General features: G+C 41.7%; 1 protein-coding gene across 1 annotated transcript in view; it reads left to right on the top strand.

The window, feature by feature from the left end:
• Positions 1–19,257, top strand: part of RNF17 (ring finger protein 17) — a 206,147-nt gene that overhangs the window by 123,206 nt on the left and 63,684 nt on the right. The window contains exons 25-29 of the mRNA XM_050928582.1: positions 1,552–1,702; positions 5,465–5,583; positions 6,389–6,479; positions 13,584–13,699; positions 18,492–18,799. Of these exons, the coding sequence (XP_050784539.1) occupies positions 1,552–1,702; positions 5,465–5,583; positions 6,389–6,479; positions 13,584–13,699; positions 18,492–18,799 (785 nt within the window). The remainder of the gene's footprint in view (positions 1–1,551; positions 1,703–5,464; positions 5,584–6,388; positions 6,480–13,583; positions 13,700–18,491; positions 18,800–19,257) is intronic.

The following is a 19,257-nucleotide window of genomic DNA, read 5'->3' as shown; positions in this document are numbered from 1 at the left end:
GGAAGCAATAGATTTGCACTATGTTTCACTAAATACATATGCAGTTAATCTTATAGTGCTGTGACAGCTTGCTATGCTTACTGCTGAATGACGCTGCCTCCTGGTGGTTTGGGGATTAGCTCAGTCAGGGCCACACCACTTCCAGTGGTTACACTCCATCAGTTTCTCCTCTGCAGTCCCTCTCTAGCTCCTGGGAGCCACAGCTGTCCTCTTTGTGACTCAGCCGTCCAACCAGGTCACTACTGTGGTTTCCCCTTTGCAGGATGGGAGGGAAGTGTATCAAAGTTCCTGCTCTCCAGCAGTGTCAGGCAGTCTTCTACTTCACTGCCTCACAGTGACACACCCGCAATGTCTGGCAGGGGAACTTGGGCCCATCCTGTACTCTGGATTCCAGCTCAGGGACCCTCTACAGAACAGCCAAGGTCCGTTCCCTACACCATCCTGCCTTTCCCTGAGCTGCTTCCATACTTCCTGGCTCTCCCTACTCCTCTGGGTTTGCAGTCTCTTCACTCCCTTCTCCCAGGGAATAACTTTAGACAACTTATCTGTACAGCTCCCTGAAACACTCCCCCCCTTTTCCGGGAAGTGACTCCAGATTCCTTCCATGCACCCCCCTCTGCTTCCAATTTCCTGTCTTTTGTAGAAGCCTCAACTGTCCCGCACAGGTGAGCTTCTCTCTAATTAGCTGCCTCCAGCATAATTAGCTGATTGGGTCCACCTGCCCTAATTCATCTCTAGCAGTGCCAATACGGGGAGCAGACCCTACCACAAGTGCTTGATCTAGCCTCCATTTTAAAATTGAGACTTCAGTTGACTTCAGTGTAAGGATTGGGTTTGGAGAAATTTAACATTAAGTCAAAAAAGACGACCGTGTCCTCCCTGGTTCTTTCATTAATAATCTTACTAAAGTAGTATCAGTAACAACCAGTGATATTTATTGTCCATGTGCTATAATACATGTTGTTGTTTATTTTTCAAGAATTCCACAGATGTATATGGGTTGGGTTATATCTTTTGCTAAGCTCAGTCATTTCTCCTAATTCAGACATCCCTCAAATAAAGTCTTCAAAGCAACAGTTTAATATTAATGTAGCAAACTGACTTAGCTCCCTGACCACTGTATAAGATTTTTGCTGTCTATTTTAAAAAATTGGCTTACTTCTTCGACAAACGTTTCTGCCCATTTCCTTTTTTCTTGAATACACGTTGCTTGGATTCTCTCCAAATCTGTTTTTTGATGGTACCAAAGGAGGTGGGGGGGGAAGACTCTATTCTTTCTTGAAAATTAAAAGAGGGTATAAGATGGAACAGGTTAGAAATGCTGCTACATGAAAGGACTGGTTTTCTGAAAAGAATTCCATGGTTATGAGAACATAGTTACATTAGAGCATAGTTACTACCTTTCCAATACTGTGTACCTGCCACAAAGTTACTGAAACGTTATTGCATAATATTTCAGCAGTAATTGGGTAAATACATCCTCAAACCACTGGATAAGTCTTTAGTCTTGGGAGGAATTGGTTTAGATATCATGGGGTTTTTTAATGTTAGTTTACAGGAAAAGATGGCTGCTATCTATGAAAATTCCAAGTTTGAGCAAGTGAAGTGGGAAAGTGATATGTACTGTGCTATTCGTATACGTGATCTGAACCAATGGCAAAGAGGCAAAATCAGCAGGGTTATCTCTGAAACGACTGTAGAGGTAAATATCTCATTAAGTAACATAAGATTTGATTAAATTAGTTTAAAATGTATCCCTTTCAGCTCTAGACACATTCTATTGTATCATTACTTTCTTATTTATCATTATGCTTTTGGGAGGAGTTCAATTTTCATTATGTTAACACTATTATAGAAAACTTTAAAGTCTCATCAAAGTCAGAACAACTTTAAAAGTGGGTTTGGTAGTTTGGGAGATGGCTGAGGACTGACTCATTGTATTCCAATTATATTAATAGTAAGGCTCTCATTTAATTGCAGTTTACTCACGCAATTAAATAAAAAAAATTGTGATTAATTGCAGTTTTAATTGTACTCTTAAACAATAGAATACCAATTGAATTTTATTAGATATTACGGATGTTTATCTACATTTTCATGTATATTGCATCCTGTATTGTAATTGAAATCAGTGTGTATTATTTATTACCAGTATTTGTACTGTAAAAATGATAAACAAAATAAATCGTATTTTTCAGTTCACCTCATTCAAGTACTGTAGTGCATTCTTTCTCCTGAAAGTGCAACTTACAAATGTAGATTTTTTTTGTTACAAAACAATGTAAAACTTCAGAGCCTACAAGTCCACTCAGTCCTATTTCTTGTTCAGCCAATCGCTAAGACAAGCAAGTTTGTTTACATCTACAGGAAATATTGCTGCCCTCTTCTTATTTACAATGTCACCAGAAAGTGAGAACAGGCATTTGCTAGGCCGGCTCCAGAGTTTTTTCTGCCCAAACAGCAAAAAGAAGAAGGGAAAAAAAAAGTCGCTATCGCGATCTGCAGCTCTTCCGTCGCTGCTTCAGTCTTTGGTGGCAATTCAGCGGCAAGTCCTTCCCTCCGAGAAGGAGTGAGGGACCCACCACCAAATTGCCGCCGAAGACCTGGATGTGCCACCCCTCACCGTTGGCTGCCCCAGGCAGCTGCTTGCTGAGCTGGTGCCTGGAGCTGGCCCTAGGTATTTGCATTGCAGTTTTGTAGCCTGTGTTGCGCGGTATTTATGTGCCAGATATACTAAACATTCAAATGCCCCTTTGTGCTTCAGCCGTCATTCCAGAGGACGTGCTTCCATGCTGATGATGCTCATTAAAAAAAAAAAAAAAAAAAAAAAAAAGCATTAATTAAATTTGTGACTGAACTCCTTGGGGGAGAATTAATTGTATGTCCCCTGCTCTGTTTTACCCACATTCTGCCATATATTTCATGTTATAGCAGTCTCGGATATGATTCAGCACACGTTCATTTTAAGCATGCTAGCACTGCAGATTTGACAAAACCCAAAGAAGGTATCAATGTGAGATTTCTAAAGACAGCACTTGACCCAAGGTTTAAGAATCTGAAGTGCCTTCCAAAATCTGAGTGGCATCAGGTGTAGAGCATACTTTCAGAAGTCTTAAAAGCGCAACACTCGAATGCAGAAACTACAGAACCCGAACCACCAAAAAAGAAAATCAACCTTGTGCTGGTGGCATCTAACTCAGATAATGAAAATGAACATGCGTCGGTCCACGCTGCTTTGGATTCTTATCAAGTAGAACTCATCGTCAGCATGGAGCAGGTCCTCAAGGAAACCATTTTAAAGCACTAGGAGAAGAGAAAGGTGATCAGGAACAGTCAACATGAATACACTAAGGGCAAGTCATGCCTGACCAACCTGATTGCCTTCTATGATAAGATAACTGGCTCTGTGGATATGGGGAAAGAAGTGGACGTGATATATCTTGACTTTATCAAAGCTTTTGTTACGGTCCCCCACAGTATTCTTGCTAGCAAGTTAAAAAAGTATAGATTGAATGAATGGACTATAAGGTAGATAGAAAGCTGGCCAAATTGTCGGGCTAACGGGTAGTGATCAACGGCTCGATGTCTAATTGGCAGCCGGTATCAAGCGGAGTGCCCCAGGGGTTGGTCTTAGGGCCAGTTTTGTTCAACATCTTTATTAATGTTCTGGATGATGGATAGATTGCACCCTCAGCAAGTTTGCGGATGACACTAAGTCATGGGGAGAGGTAGATACGCTGGAGGGTAGGGATAGAGTCCAGAGTGACCTAGACGAATTGCAGGATTGGGTCAAAAGCAATCTGATGAGGTTCAGCAAGGACAAGTGCAGAGTCCTGCACTTAAGACGGAAGAATCCCATTCATTGTTACAGACTAGAAACCGAATGGCTAGGAAGCAGTTCTGCAGAGAAGAACCTAGGGGTTACACTGAACGAGAAGCTGGATATGAATCAACAGTGTGCCCTTGTTGCCAAGAAGGCTAACGGCATATTGGGCTGCATTAGTAGGAGCCTTGCCAGCAGATCGAGGGAAGTGATTATTCCCTTCTATTTGGCACTGGTGAGGCCCCATCTAGAGTATTGTGGCCAGTTTTGGTCCCCCCACTACAGAAAGGATGTGCACAAATTGGAGAGAGTCCACCGGAGGGCAATGAAAACGATCAGGGGGCTGGGGCACATGACATATGAGGAGAGGCTGAGAAACTTGCTTGTTTAGTCTTTAGAAGAGAAGAGCGGAGGGGGGGGATTTGATAGCAGCCTTCAACTACCTGAAGGCGTGTTCCAAAGAGGATGGAGCTAGGCTGTTCTCAGTGGTGGCAGATGACAGAACAAGAAGCAATGGTCTCGAGTTGCAGTGGGGGAGGTCTAGGGTTGGATATTAGGAAACACTGTTTCACTAGGAGGGTGGTGAAGCGCTAGAATGGGTTACCTAGGGAGGTGTGGAACCTCCATCCCTAGAGGTTTTTAAGGCTCGGCTTGACAAAGCCCTGGCTGGGATGATTTAGTTGGTGTTGGTCCTGCTTTGAGCAGGGGGTTGGACTAGATTACCTCCTGAGGTCTCTCCCAACCCTAATCTTCTGTGATTCTGTGTTGATGCTTGTTTCATCACACTCATATCTCTTTAAGGGCTGGTCTAAGCTGAGTTATAGGGAGTGTAATTTTTTTCTAATATAGCTTTCCTGGTAAAAGCCCTAGTGTAGACACAGTTACTCTGGTGTAATGGAGGCTGACAGGAACTTCCCATACTAGAATAATTAATACCAGTATAATTGCATCTGCACTGGGGTAGGGAACTAGGCACTTTAACTATACCAGCATAGTTAAACAGGCAAAACTTAATTGTACACAAGAGCTAAGATAAAACAGTGAAAGTTGAGTATTTATCATTGACACTCAGATCACTGACTCTCTTGATAGTATAACAGACCTACAATACAGGAGTTGCTGCATTCAGTGGCCCAGGCCAGCTTCTTCAATGGGGGTGGAGGGAAACAGAGCTATCATTAAAACTTGAGGATCAGGCCAGTCAGATCTCCAGTAAAACCTGTGTAGATGGGAACTCTCTTTGAAGATAGGGTCTGGCATTTATGATTGTCTGATGAATGTAGAGACTTACAGCATCTTCAGAAAATGGACATTTGGGGAAGCGCAAGTCTAGTACAGAGCAAATTACATGTGATGGAACTATATATATTTAAACAAAATAGTTCTTGACAAGCAGACGTCGTAGCTTACATATACATCCTATCTTCATATTTGAAAATACTTAATATTCTCATAAAACCACTGTCGGGATTTCCTTTCTGACTTCTGTTCACTTACATATTTAAACTCCTTGTAGTTTATTTACATATTTTTATTGTATATATGGTATGTCATTTGTTTGAGAAGAGGATATATCCTGTTTATGTTGAGAATGTCATGGTTTTTTTTCAGAACTTTTTTCAGCTCTTTTATCTTTCACAGGTAGTGTTGTATGATTTTGGTACTAAAGAAATAGTGAACATCATTTGTTTAAGAAAACTTGATGAAAAGCTGAAGCCAATTAGGACACTAGCACTGGCGTGCTCCCTGGTAGATATAAGGTAATTTATTCCTTGTATATTGGAATAACACTGTAAGATACATAGTAAGATAGTGGGAGGGCCATTGTAATTTTTTAATCAAGTATTTTTCAGTGTCAGATCATATACAAGTAAAGCATAAACTGTGATGTGGATGGAAAGGTTGTTTTTTTTTTTTTTTTGGACTAAGTTTTGGACATACTGCAGGACAGGGCAGGGGGAACAGATGCTTTGTTTTCTTGGCATCCCTGGCTTGCTTCTTATCTGTACTTAAGGTTTGGTCTTCCCAGGCAACCTGGTAACTGGATCTTTTGGAAATATGAGGGGAGGATTTTGGCTTTCCTTTCCTAGTCTGTTGGTGGGGGACAGAAGGATTCTTCTCTCTTGTAGGCTGTAGGAATTGGGAGAGAAGGCCAAACACCCATTACCCAAGTGAGTAAGCTATCCGGATACATTTCAACTAATGTGTCCCGTAATAATGAGGGGAAATCTAACCTTGCATTAATATAGCTGTCTCTAACAGATTTCTGAAGTGCATTTCCTAATAAAATATTGCAAAAAAAAATTTTTTTTTTTTTAGACCATCTTAATCTACTTTAGTGTTCCTCTTTAAAATCTAACAATGCTTTTTTGATCCTGGAGCAGCTGGTACTATTGTTTCTCTTCCTTTTTAGTTGACTGTATGGGATAATTTTTGTTCTTAGGGCCGTTTGATAGTTTTTCAGTCTTGCTGTTGAGTAGTTTTTTTATATGCAAGCCTTGACGACCTTTATTAAAATCATGTTCCCTGTTTCACTAAAACAGATTTTCATTTGTTCCATTTTAGGCCAGCTGGTGGGAGCAAGCAATGGACAGCAACAGCGTGTGATTGTATCTCCTATTACCTCACTGGAGCTGTAGCAAACATCATCATACAGGTCTTTAATCAAAATAAGAAATATACATAACATTCCTGCCTGGACTTGTTTGCCCCTTTTTAGTTATTTAAACATATAACATTTTCATTAATCAAACATGCTAGTTAAAATTTGCACAGATTATCAGTCTGTGATTGCAGAAACATACCTGGTGGAGACAAATGTGCTGTCGTTTCTACTGGAATTTTGTTTATTGTTGCTCACTGAAGCTGCTATTTCAGGACGTATCTTGAAGTTTGAACCTCTGTCCTTTCTAGATCATTTAGTCAAACTGGGATATGTTTGGTCTGCTAGTGATCGTTAATACATATATCTGGGAATACAAAATATCCAGTTCTCTTAAGGTTATATTAGCTCCTTAGCAATGGCATAAAATTTTCTGAAGCTGACAGTCTCAAGAGTTATGGCCCTATCCAATTTTAGTAAAGACTGTTATCAAATTGTAGCAAGGACACTGTGGCAATATTTGAGTTTGAGATTTCCTTTACACTTGACAGCAGGTTTTAGATCTGAATATGGGCATGGATATTAAGTTGGTGCTTGACCCTTACTAGCAGTGGATGTAATGCAAATATTTTGGGTTACTTTTTGTTTAAGCCTTTGAGATCACTGATACATCTGTAGACCCAGGCATGATAGGGTTTCCCTTGAGTAGTTCCATTCTCCTGAGAGAAACCAGAGAGTAGTAATGGGTATCTGATAGTCTATCCACATAATCTTTGCTATGGAGAAAGGCAGGGTTCTACTCTGTAACCTCTCCTGCCTGTCATATATACAAGTTTAATGCGGAGCTAGTGAGGTGGTGTGGGCTATAGTGCTTTTAGAATGTGAATGAAATACGGTTGTTAACATAGCTGTTGATCAGCTTTCCCAATCTCTGACCTAAAAGAGAGGCTGTTGAAGAGCTTTAGGTTGTATAGTCATTCATCAGATTAAAACAAAGATTCTACTTGTAGGTTGCAAAAGCAACCAGATTAGACAGTAAACATTTTATCAGGCCTCTGAGTGAGTTTACTTAACTCAGGTTTGCAACTTGAAGATCGTGTTGCAGGATCATTGACTGCTTTGGAAAGCCCAGGTAGCAATAGAGGCCAAGAATATATTTTGTTTGCTATTATTAGGAATAGCAATACTTGTATTACTGTAGCGCCTTGGAGCCCTGGATCCCATAGTTCTGAGCACTGTATAAGCAGAACAAAAGAGTTTATAGTCTGAGTCTGAGATGAGAGACGGCAGATGGATACAGAGAGATGGGAGCGTACAAGGAAACAATGAGATAATATTGGGAAGAATGATATACAGTAGTCTCAGCACGCCAGCAACCTAACAATTGTCAAATATTTTGTATGCATCTCAGCAAAAGAGTTTTAGAGAGTGATTTGAAGGAAAACAATGAGGTGGCTTTGTGGATGTTCATGGGGAGTTGAGTGAGGGGCAGCATGGGAAAAAGCACAAAGGTGCTTGTTTGAAAATATAACAAGTGGACATTGGTAACTGGCATCATGAGCTAATGGGAGTTGATCTTTGGTTACTGAATGAGAGATGATTGGTAGAGCGTGGATAGGTCATAAAGGGCCTTGGAAGTGAAGACAAGTAGCTTATGTGACATGATTGAGAAGGAGGCACCGGTGGATGAGTGCAAAGAGGAGGGTGAGATGGTCAAAGCAAAAAGCTAAGAAAATGATTTTTGCAGCATTTTGAATGGATATGAGTGGGGCAAGTTTGCATTTGTGAAGCCTAGAGAAAAGGATATTGCAATAATCAAGTATCAGAGGGGTAGCCGTGTTAGTCTGGATCTGTAAAAGCATCAAAGAACATGCACATGCATCTGAGGAAGTGGGTATTCACCCACGAAAGCTCATGCTCCAAAATGTCTGTTAGTCTATAAGGTGCCACAGGATTCTTTGCTGCTTTTGCAATAATCAAGACACAAGAATACGAGATCCCAAACAAGAGTTTTAGCTGTGTGGGTGGATAGGAAAGTCCATTTCTAAGAGATGTTATTCAGAAAGAATCTGCAAGAGTTAGATACGTAGCCTGGATATGAGGACCTATGGTGAGGTCCAACTTGAAGATGACATCCAGGTTGGTTACCTGATTGACAAGCAGTGATCAAGAAAGCAGGTAGCAGGGAGGCTGGGAGCAAAAAGATTAAGACCTCTGTTTTTAGTCATGTTGCGCTTGAGATGTTAGAGACAGGCCAAGGAGACAGTTTTGAAATAAGTAGAGCTGTGAGCTGTCAATGTAGAGATGGTATTTTACCCAGCAAACCAATTTATCAAGACATAATGTGTAGAGGAAAAAGAGAAAGGGACCAAATATAGAACCCTGTGGAACAGCCGCAGAAAGTTTATTGGTAGAGGGATGAGGAGGATCTTCCAAAGGCCAGGCTGAAGGAATGATTAAAGAAGTAATAGGAAAGCCAGGAGAGGACAGTCATGGAAGCCAGGGGAGGAAAAGATTTCAAGAAGAGGTGCCTGGTCAAATGTGGTGAAAGAAGCTGACCAGTCATGGAGAATGAGAATGGAATACTGCTTCTGAGATTTTGCCAAGAAGAGGTCATTAGAGATTGTAAGATCAGTTTCAGTTGAGTACAAGAAGCAGAAGCTGAATTGGAAAGGATCTAGGATGGAATCAGAAGAGAGGAACTCCAGACAGCAATTATAAACAGCACATTGAATGAGCTTAGAGATGAAAGGTAGATGGGTTGGTAGTTGGAGAGGTAGGTGGGGTCAAGGATATTTTTTTTAAGATGGGAGGGACTAAAATATGTTTGTACTGTGAGGGAAAAGAGCCAGAGGAGAGTGAGAGGGTAAGGAGAAGAGTAAGGGATGGGGATGAGAATGAGGGAGATCAGGAGATGGGATGGAGTCACTGGGGCAAGTAGAGGGGTTAAAGGAAGAGAGCTGAAGATAAATTTGTGTCTGACTGAGGAGAAGGAGAGGGTTGAGACAGGAGAAGGTCACAGTGTATTCTGTCATTTTTCTCTTAGAAAAAATTGGTGTGATCCTGTGCAGACAGATAACTGGGGGAGAGAAGATTAAGGATGAGTCAAAGGTGGTAAAAAGGTGTCTGGGATTGTGGCCGTGGGAATCAATTAAATTGGAGAATTAGAATTGTTTAGCTAGGAAGACAGCAGAATGGAAAAAGAAGAGAACAAATGTGTAACTGAAGACGTCAGCAGAGTCTTAGGATTTCCACCAGAGATGCTCTACCGCATGAGAACAGGAGCAGTGTTGGTAGTGTACTGGGCTGGGGGTTAGCCAGGATGGGAGGAAGCTAATGATTCAGCAGTACAGTATCATGAGCAGTGAAAGGAATCAGCAACCATATTCAGGGAAGAAAGGAAAGAGAGGGCAGAGTGCAGACAAGAAGTCATCAAAAGGCCTAGTGACAGGGTGTAGGGGGAGAGGGGCTGATGAGTGTGCTGATAGACCAAGTGATGATCAGGGATGGAGAACTCAGCAACAGAAGGCTCAGAGAGAGAAAAAGCAGTGATTGGTGAAGACCATGTCAAGTGAATGGCTGTTTTCATGAGTCAGCGAGTTGAATCAGGGCTGCAGATCAAATGAAGTGTGGGCAAAGAAACATGCAGCTAAGGGCTCAGATGGATTGTCGATATGGTAGTTAAGATGACCAAGGATGACTATGGGAGGAGGGGTGGAGAGAGCCAGGAGTCAAAATGTGAGGGGAAGACTAATGGGAACTAGTTGGATGGTTGGTAGATGACAGCAACATGGAGTCGGGTAAGAAGGAGGAGTCGGATGCAGTGCTACTCAAAAGAGGAGAAAGAGGTGGGACGGGGAGAAAAAGGAGGGATTGGAAACAGCAGAAACGGAAGCAGGGAAGTCCAACATCCACATCCTGGTCTGAGCCAGGGTGGAGAGTGTGAATGATCTCCCTAAGAGATGACAGCTGCAAGAGGCAGTGTCAGAATGGATCTAGGTCTCTGTCTCTGTGACAGCCAGGAGCTGAAGAGAGCACGATATGAAGTCATGAATGGTTGCAATAGGGAGCAGTGCCCTCTGCAAAAGGGTTAGGCAGGCCGCTAATATGACATGTAAAGAGTTAAAACTGAAAAAAGGAAGCATTTAAGAAAATGTAAGGTTTTAATTGAATGTGTATTGCCTAACAAACATTCGTCTTTGAGTGATTGTCCCTATGTATGGGTATGCATGTGTGCCATGCACCTGAATTCAGAAATTCTTCAAAGCACTGTCAGTTTGTCTGCACTCTGAGCTATAGATCTCGTCATGCTCCCAACTGAGGGTATAAGAATCAGTGCAGGTCGATGCCTCTCCAGTTCCTCCTTACCACCGCACAACCTGAGTCGGAATTGTGTTGTCCTTCAATTCTTTGTACGACCTGTAAAGAGATTTGTAAATAGTTATATTTCTTAGCTTAATAGTTGAAGTTCATAATATAGTTAGTATAGAGAGTTTTCTTTCTCTCCGATTGAGGAACCCTCCCTGGATCCAGGACAATGCCCAGAGACCTGGGATTCGAGAATTGCATCACTTGCCCTCCCTACTTCTCCATCAATGACTAATATCAGCACTGCCTCTACTGTTTGGGTGAGGTACATATCTCTGCAAAGTGCAGTATCTGTTGCTCTTTCTCACCCAGAACTCAAGAACTCCAGGAGCTTCGCCTGAGAAAGCCATGAAGCCCCTCTCTGATCCGAGGCAGGGAGATCCCCTGTACATCGGCTTCAGCTAACCAGCGGAGACCTTTCAAACATGTGCTTGGGAGCGGAGTTGCTAGTGCCTAAGCCCAAGGACTTGTCATCCAGAATTTCGCATGAGAGAGTAGAGAGTAATCCTGATAGGTATAAAGACAGACATCCCTCCCCCCACCTCATCAAGGACTGCATAAGAGAGTGCTTTCTCCCTGAGCCTGTACAGGTTGAGTGAGACATGATCAAAACCTAACAAACCAGCTCTGCTAAAGGCCTCCAAGTTGGAGAACAAAGCATGTAAAAAGAAAGATCTACCGGTTCCATCGATCACATCGGTATTGAAGCATAAGGACAGACGTTCGCCAGTTCATCCTACATGCGCTGGTCCAGGCCCATCGTTGGTACCACCCTGTTCATGTGAAGACCATCGAGCTGCTGTAGATGCACCCAGTCCATCTGGCTTGACTGCCTGACCCCTCAGACATCATGGCGTATGGAGACTTACCACTGGAGGATATAGTCCTCCTTTGTCCACAGTCTCCACTTCTATCCGGCCTGGCTCTTCTGAGAAATTTTATTACTCTGGTGGAGGAGTCTACATTGGTATCCCAGAACATCCCATCTGGTAGGAGAGCTTCAATACCAACATCCCCGCTCCTACTGATGGAACAGTTTTCGGACTCAAATGAGTCAGTGGGGATAGCTGCTCTAGTATCTCTGCAGAGACAGTCAAGGAGTCATGCTCTCTATTCCTTCAAGTATGACCCTCTGGGGACCTTTGGTACTGATTCTCCTGTGGTCTCCCACAACTAGCTGATTCCTCCCTCATTGGAGTCAGTAAGATCCTTATGGCAGGTATCCAGGTCCCTCTTGAGAGTTGTGATGCTCCTGTCCCTCCCGCAGCCAGATCTGTTAGTGTACAAGGAGGAGGAGGTGGACTTGGAGCCAGAGGTAACAGCAGATACGGGCCCCTGGCAGGCAGCATACCTCCCGGGATGAACAGTCAGGGCGACAGATGGGTGTCTCCGTCCCCCTCAGCAGAGAGTCTCCAACCACCACTACCCTACGTTTCTTATCAGTGGTGGCAGCAGACCTCCCAGGAGACTTTTTATTGCCACAACAGTGAGATCTCACTCCATGCAATCACAGCATCCCTATATGACGTTCCACTGTAGGGCATTTGCAAGGCAGACTTCTGGAGTTCCATCTACACCAGGAGTGGGCATACTACAGCCTGCGGGCCAAATCCAGCCCACGATCTGTTTTAAGCTTGCCCTCGAGCTCCTGCTTGGGAGCGGGGTCTGGGGCTTGCCACGCTCTGGCGCTCCAGCCGGGGCACAGGGTCAAAGGATGCTCCACATGGCTCCCAGAAGCCATGGAGCCAGAGCAGGGACATGCTGCTGCTCCCAGGTGCTGCTAGAGGTAAGCCCCGCCCGGACTCTGCACTCCTGGGGCTCTCCCCGTGCCCCAACCCCCTGCCCCAGCCCTGATCCACCTCCTGTCCTCCAAACCCCTTGATCCCAGCCTGGAGCACCTTCCCACACCCCAAATCCTTCATCCCTAGCCCCACACCAGAACCCACAGCCAGAGCCTGCACCCCTTACTGCCCTCTAAACCTCTGCCCCAGCCCTGATCCCCCTCCCACCCTCCGAACCCCTTGGTCCCAGCCCAGAACACTCTCCTGTACCCCAAACCCCTCATCCCCAGCTCCACCCCAGAGCCTGCACCCCCAGCCAGAGCCCTCACCCCGCACCCCACTCCCTAGCCCGGAGCCCTCTCCTGCACCCTGAACTCATCATCTCTGGCACCAACCAGAGCCCTACACCCCAATCCCAATTTTGTGAGCATTCATGGCCCGCCATACAATTTCTATTCCCAGATGTGGCCCTCAGGTCAAAAAGTTTGCCCACCGCAATATATACATTCACAACAAGTTATGCTTTAGTTCATGCCTTAACTGCAGATGCAATGGTGAAATCTGCAGTACTGTAGACATCTTTGCTACTAGCTTTCTCACGCCCACTGCCAGTCTGAGCACTGCTTGACAATCACTCACATTTGGAGTACACATAGGGACTATCATTCAAAGAAGAAATGGAAGTTAGTTATTTACTGTAACTGGAAGTTCTTTGAGTTTTGAGGTCCTTATCTGTATTCCACTACCTGTTCTCCATCCCCTCTGCTTCAGATCCCCTGGGATTGTGGTAAAAGGAGGAACTGGAGAGGTATTGACCCACTCTGACTCTAATACCTTGTGTTGGGAGCACGAGGAGATCTACGGAGCATGTACGGGTCAACGGATGCTGCTATTAAGAATTTCCAGACAATGGTGCTCATAGTTACCTCGCGTGGAATACAGATAGGGACGAGATCTCAAACAACTTCCAGTTACAATAAGTAACCTCCATATTTTAAATTCCTTTCAGGAAAATGATGGATCTGAACCGCTACCTGTGAAAATTTTTTGCAATGATGAAGCAGGACAGCTTATTGATATTTCTGAATATCTTGTTAAAAAGGGTCTGGCTTTCAGGAACAAAAGGTATGGATATTCTTCTTAATATTAAATTATTTCAGATCTTCTCTGTTAGGTTACTTCCAAAGTTGACTTACACAGATTGGCATTTGTGTTACTTTTGTAAGTAAAACAAAAACTGTTCCTGGGTGAATTGTGCAGATGCACAGAATTCATGTGTCCAGCAGAATTTTTTTCAGCTGAAAATATATTTCAGCCCAAGAAGTGCTGCAATTCTGCCTTTCCCCCACCAGAGACCACTGTGGCACCAGAACAGCCAGCAGCATGAATGCAGCCGGCTGTTCTGGCACCACAGCGGCCTCTTGTGGGGAAAAGGGCAGAACTGCATCACTTCTGGGGCAAAAATGTATTTTCTGTGTGGGGGAGGGGAAATTCTGTGTGCCCCTAGTATTGCAGAATTCCCCCAGGAGTTCATCACAGCACCGTGCCGCAGAGCCAGGTTAGGACAGAATGGGTACATGGGGCTGCTGGGGGGATCACAGACTTGAGTTCAGAATGGCTAGTTGGGGGGTAGGGGAATAGACTGAGGTGCGAGCTCAGGAGCCAGTGGGATGATAGTGTTGAGCCTGGAAATAGTGAAGTGGGGCTGCAGGGTCACATGAGGATGGGGTAGGAGGCTGCAGAGACCCATGGGAATAGAGGGAGTGAGGACAGGCACAGATGTGCGCGACTGAGTGGGAGAGGCTAGGGGTCAATCAGGGTCTGCATGAGGGAGGCTCCCTAACAATCCCTCCCCACCCCTCCAAAAAAGCCTGTTCCATACTTCTCTCACCTACACCTAACAGCCCTCCAAGTTCACATCCAGGCTTCTTCCCAGCAGTTAGTTACTTCTCCCTCAGTTCCTGCATTACCCCTCACTCCCTCAAGCCTTTTCACTGCTTTTGAGTGGTGTGGGAAATACGGTTCTGTATTGTAGTTTAAATTAATTATTACTCAGTCAGGGTGGATTTGATTTAAATCACTAGTCAGGAAGACTGTATTTAATAGTGGATTTCTACATAAAAGTGAATTCTTGTTGGTTGTTATAACCTTAATACATATTCTTCACAACTCAGAGATGTATGTTTCATTTTTAGAAGGTACACGCTATACATTTTTAAGTGATTTATTTTGAAAACTTTTCAGATTAGTTTTACAGCTATATCAGAAAATGAATGATTGGTTGGTTATTTCATTTACTAAAGGTAATTGAATCAGATATTTATGAAGTCATTGGGAGGTGAACTCTCTCCAGTTCAACAGGTTAATCATTAATATTTGGAGGATTTTCTTGCCATGCTCTTAGAAGGAGAACGTTGCCAGACAGACATTTAAATTGTTATATTCAACTAAAACAACAATGTTATGTATGCTGGATTTTTTTCTTCAACAGCAAACACATATTTTAACAAAACAAGCATATGAATTTTTGAATTTAGTTAAACATTCAAGTTTTTTAAAATTGGATCTGTTTCTGTTAAAATTATTTTTAACTAGTTAAATGAAATATTTAAAAAAAATTAAATAGACTCTCAGCCCGGTCAACATGAGAAACTTAAAATATTGGCTTCTGAAGCTAACTCAGTCATCTTCATCTTCATTTTCCTGTTTGTTCATAATCTGGAAAAGAAAAACAAGCCTTTCCTGCTTTTTCAGGTCCCAAAACGATTTCTCAATTTGGAATGAATTAGTCCAAAGGAAGAAAATATTATTTCTACACCAGCAGAAGAAGGAACTGCTGTTAAAAGTGAGATTATCACTTCAACAGTCTCTGAATCCAAGTGCTTAAGTGACTTCCACCAGTTCACTGGTGTGGCTTTCTTTAAAACATCATCAGCAAACATATATTTCTTGAATGGTGCACCCTTAGCGCTGAAGTTGATTCTAGTTGGCATTATGGAGTGAGGATTGCTGGATGTCCATGTGATAGTCATCTCCTCTCCAGCAGCAGTTAAGGTTTGACCCTGGTACTGCGTATTGAGAATATTTGCAAGAAAATGAGCTGGAGATAGTGCTTGTCCCATTTGTTTTTTAATGCTTATAATTTAAGTCTGTCATTATATATTTCTCTTTTTAAGATCTCACTCAGTTCCTTCCAAATTTCAACAGCATCAGCAATAAAACAGCTATTTCCCTGCAATTTGTTCAAGGCTGCAGAAATAGGCTTCAGGTTACTCAGCACGTGTTCAACATTTTACTTAAGCCCAATGTTGAGAACTTTGGCTGTGACAGTGTCATCTATTTTTCACAACATTGTTCATCAGATTAGGCCAGTTCTTGCTGTAGTGAGCAAAACAGTCCACTACTGAGTTCCATCGCACATCTTAGTTCCTCCCACTTTTTTTCAGAGCAGCTGCTACAAAGTGGTTGTTACAGAAGTATTTTGCAATTTCAACATTAGTCTTTATTTCTGGAACCACTGAAGTCTTTGGCTAGGAGGTTCATCAAATGAGCACTGCAGCTGTATGTTATTAGCCTGGGACTCTCTTCTAAATTTCTACTCATCTTGGATACATTTGCAGCATTGTCTGTGACCAAGCTGCGTACTAGACATTTGAATTTTTTTCACAGTTTTTGTTATAGCTTTTGCTGCTGCTACTTGTAAGTATTCTGCTCTGTGTGCATTTCCTGATATATCAAGTGTTTCTGTAAGGAAGACACTCCCTTCTTCTGTTGTCACACAAGCACATAAAACAAGATCATTGTAGACATTGCTCCACCCATCACGACTCGGGTTAACGGTTTCACCCTCTAGATCTTTTGCACTCTGCTCAATTTCTCTTTCACACACTTTATCCAGTAATTTGCCTGTGACATCAGCTCAGTTCAGTGGACTGTATTCTGGTCTTAATGACTGAACCATGTTAATGAAGTGTGGGTTCTCAATCATACGGAAAGGAGAGTGGTTGCATAAACAAACTGGGCAATTTTTTCATCAGTTATCTCTTTTTATAATCTGCTGGTTCTTATCACAAACTTATCTACGGTTGTTTCTGGATGGTGGATTTTTTTTTTTCTTTTTGCTACAGGTAATATACTGTGGCTCTGTGATATACATGATGTGACTGAAACACTATCATTGGCAGATAACTCTGAAACTATAGAAAATGATGGTGATCTTGAAGGTGGATAGTCTTCTGAATCCTGTACGTTGAGGATGGATTCTCCTAAACAAAATAAGTCAATACAGTTATTTAATTACACCATACTGCTCATTTAGTATTACTCAGTGCATTCACTGACAGTACTTTAAGGGTGAAATTGTAAAAGGAAAATCCGCCTATTTCAGATATTTAGGTTTTATCACACCTGCATCTAAAATGATAGTTTTACTCTATGGTACTATCTTTTTTTTTTGCTCAAACATGAGAATTCAAGAATAGTCCAGAAGGAAGACAGGCAGTCCTTAAGAAAGAAGTATGAAATAAAAAAGTTTACCAACCTGAAGATCCCACATGTCCAGACATGTTCCTTTCATCATCTTCAATGCAGCTTTCTCCTGAAAAGGAACACTAGCATTTCTTTTTTGCACTGTTTGCATTTTGCACGCATACCTGTCTCTACCCACAGGTAGAGGAACTTCATTAAAATATTTCCAAACTGAGTCTCTTTTACAGCCTGCTGCCATTATAGGTTTTCCCTTCTAGTGAGAGAATGATATGGTAGCTCTCAAATCAATGAAGGCTACACTCAGAAAGATCTCAAGACTTCTGGAATATGCTGCTCAAACAGTTTCACTTTTGTTTCTACTGCCTGTCCCTCCCTTCTCACATTTATCTCAAGACTTCTTCTACTTGTCCAGATCTATTCCATCCCCAACAATCTTCTGTTGATTGAACTTTTTGAAACTTTGCACTTTTAGAGAGAGGTGAGGGAAAGGGATTGTCTCCTTGTACACAAATTTGCAGAGGGAGAACAGGGTTGAGATCTGTTACTTCTCCCATCTGTCCATCCATCAACATTTTTGCTGTTAACAAGCATGTTATCTCTGGAGACACAAATCCACAGTTTGAGAACTGCACAACTAACCATCTCTGCTGGTATGTTTCTAGACTGAGCACGGAGTCGCATTGGGTAGATAAAAAGATTAACCTAAATCTATACAGAATCCCCTGGACCCCCATAAGATTGGGTCCCTAATCCATGAACTATTGGAACTCATTTACAAAACTTTTCTTAAACATTGCATGAATATATTGTCTCATGCTATAGGATTAGAATTTATAATCCCTATTCCATGATGAGAGATTATTGAGCTATAATGTATCTTAATTTAAAAAACTTGATTTAAATAAACTATTTAAATTAAAAATCAATTTAATTTTTTTTAAATCATTGATTTTTATCTGTGTTAATATACCTAGTAAGAACTTCATTTGTCAAAAAAAACATATTTTCTGAATCTTTTCATTGTCTGTATTGTTACAGCCATACTTGTGGACAGGTATTTTTAAAAATAAATTACCATAATAATTGAAACTGATGTGATTATATTTTGTTGTTTTGAAAATAAAATATGCAGAATTTTGCAGAATTTAAAAATATGCACAGAATTTTTATTTTATTTTTTGGTGCAGAATTCCCCCTTTATAGACAATTAGCATTTTAAATTTACATGTGGTAGAACATATCAGCATCACAGTCTAATGTACATTGCAGTTACTTATGCTGATGGAGTAAGTATATTTTGATATCTGTTTTGCTAAAATGAATAGTTATAATTTCAAGCTTCGATCCTTTTTCTTTTTCTTTAGATTATCTTACTTTTTTATGCTTCGGAGTTTTCATCTTTTGGTATATTTTGTGTTGTATCTGACAGAACTTATGAAATTGATATAAGTGATGCAGATCCTGAGAAACCTCTTGAAGTTCCTTTGAAGCAAGAGAGTCCATGCTTAAATGAGCTAATTCCAGAAACTGAATGTACACCACAGTGTTTAGTGTCAGAGAAACAAGTTACTCTTTCTGTTAATGAACCTAAAGAACCTGAGTCAAAGAAACTAGTGCTTAAGTCAAGAATGGATGGAGCATATAAACCTCCAATTATACCTGACATGAAAGAATTAAAGGCTATAATAAACTGTGTTGGAGATGATGGAACTGTTTATATGGTGCCCAAATCATTAGGTAAGATTTTGAATTGCAGTAAATTCATGTTTTTATGGTTCAGTTGCTAATGCTGAGCTAGGAGGGCAGTATTAGAGTATACATGGTCATTGAAGGTGCCATTCTTTGGATGTGACAAGTTCCTTTTGACCATCTGTTATCTGTGGACAGGTAATTTGTAAGTTAAAAGTCCTTGTGACTTTAAAAAAAAAAAAAAAAAAAAAAAAAAAAGCATGATCATACACACAAAACCCAGAAGGTGACACCCTCTACAAAAGACACATTTCCATTTCTGATTTTTACTGCCCTCTTCACAGTAGTCTTTGAGTGCTTTATATGTGCTATTGGACAGACATAGGTAGTAGCTGCATTTGGGAAAAGAAATTAACTTTGTAACACTGCATCTTGAATATCAGGTGAAAATAATCTTAAAGTTTTAGGCCTCTTTGCAAATCCCAGCCTTAAGTAGTTATATGCCC

This window comes from Gopherus flavomarginatus, chromosome 1, assembly GCF_025201925.1.
Source record: "Gopherus flavomarginatus isolate rGopFla2 chromosome 1, rGopFla2.mat.asm, whole genome shotgun sequence".
NCBI classification, from domain to species: domain Eukaryota; kingdom Metazoa; phylum Chordata; order Testudines; family Testudinidae; genus Gopherus; species Gopherus flavomarginatus.
Note: the sequence above shows the minus strand (reverse complement) of the source record. Positions and strands in the feature narration are given on the sequence as shown.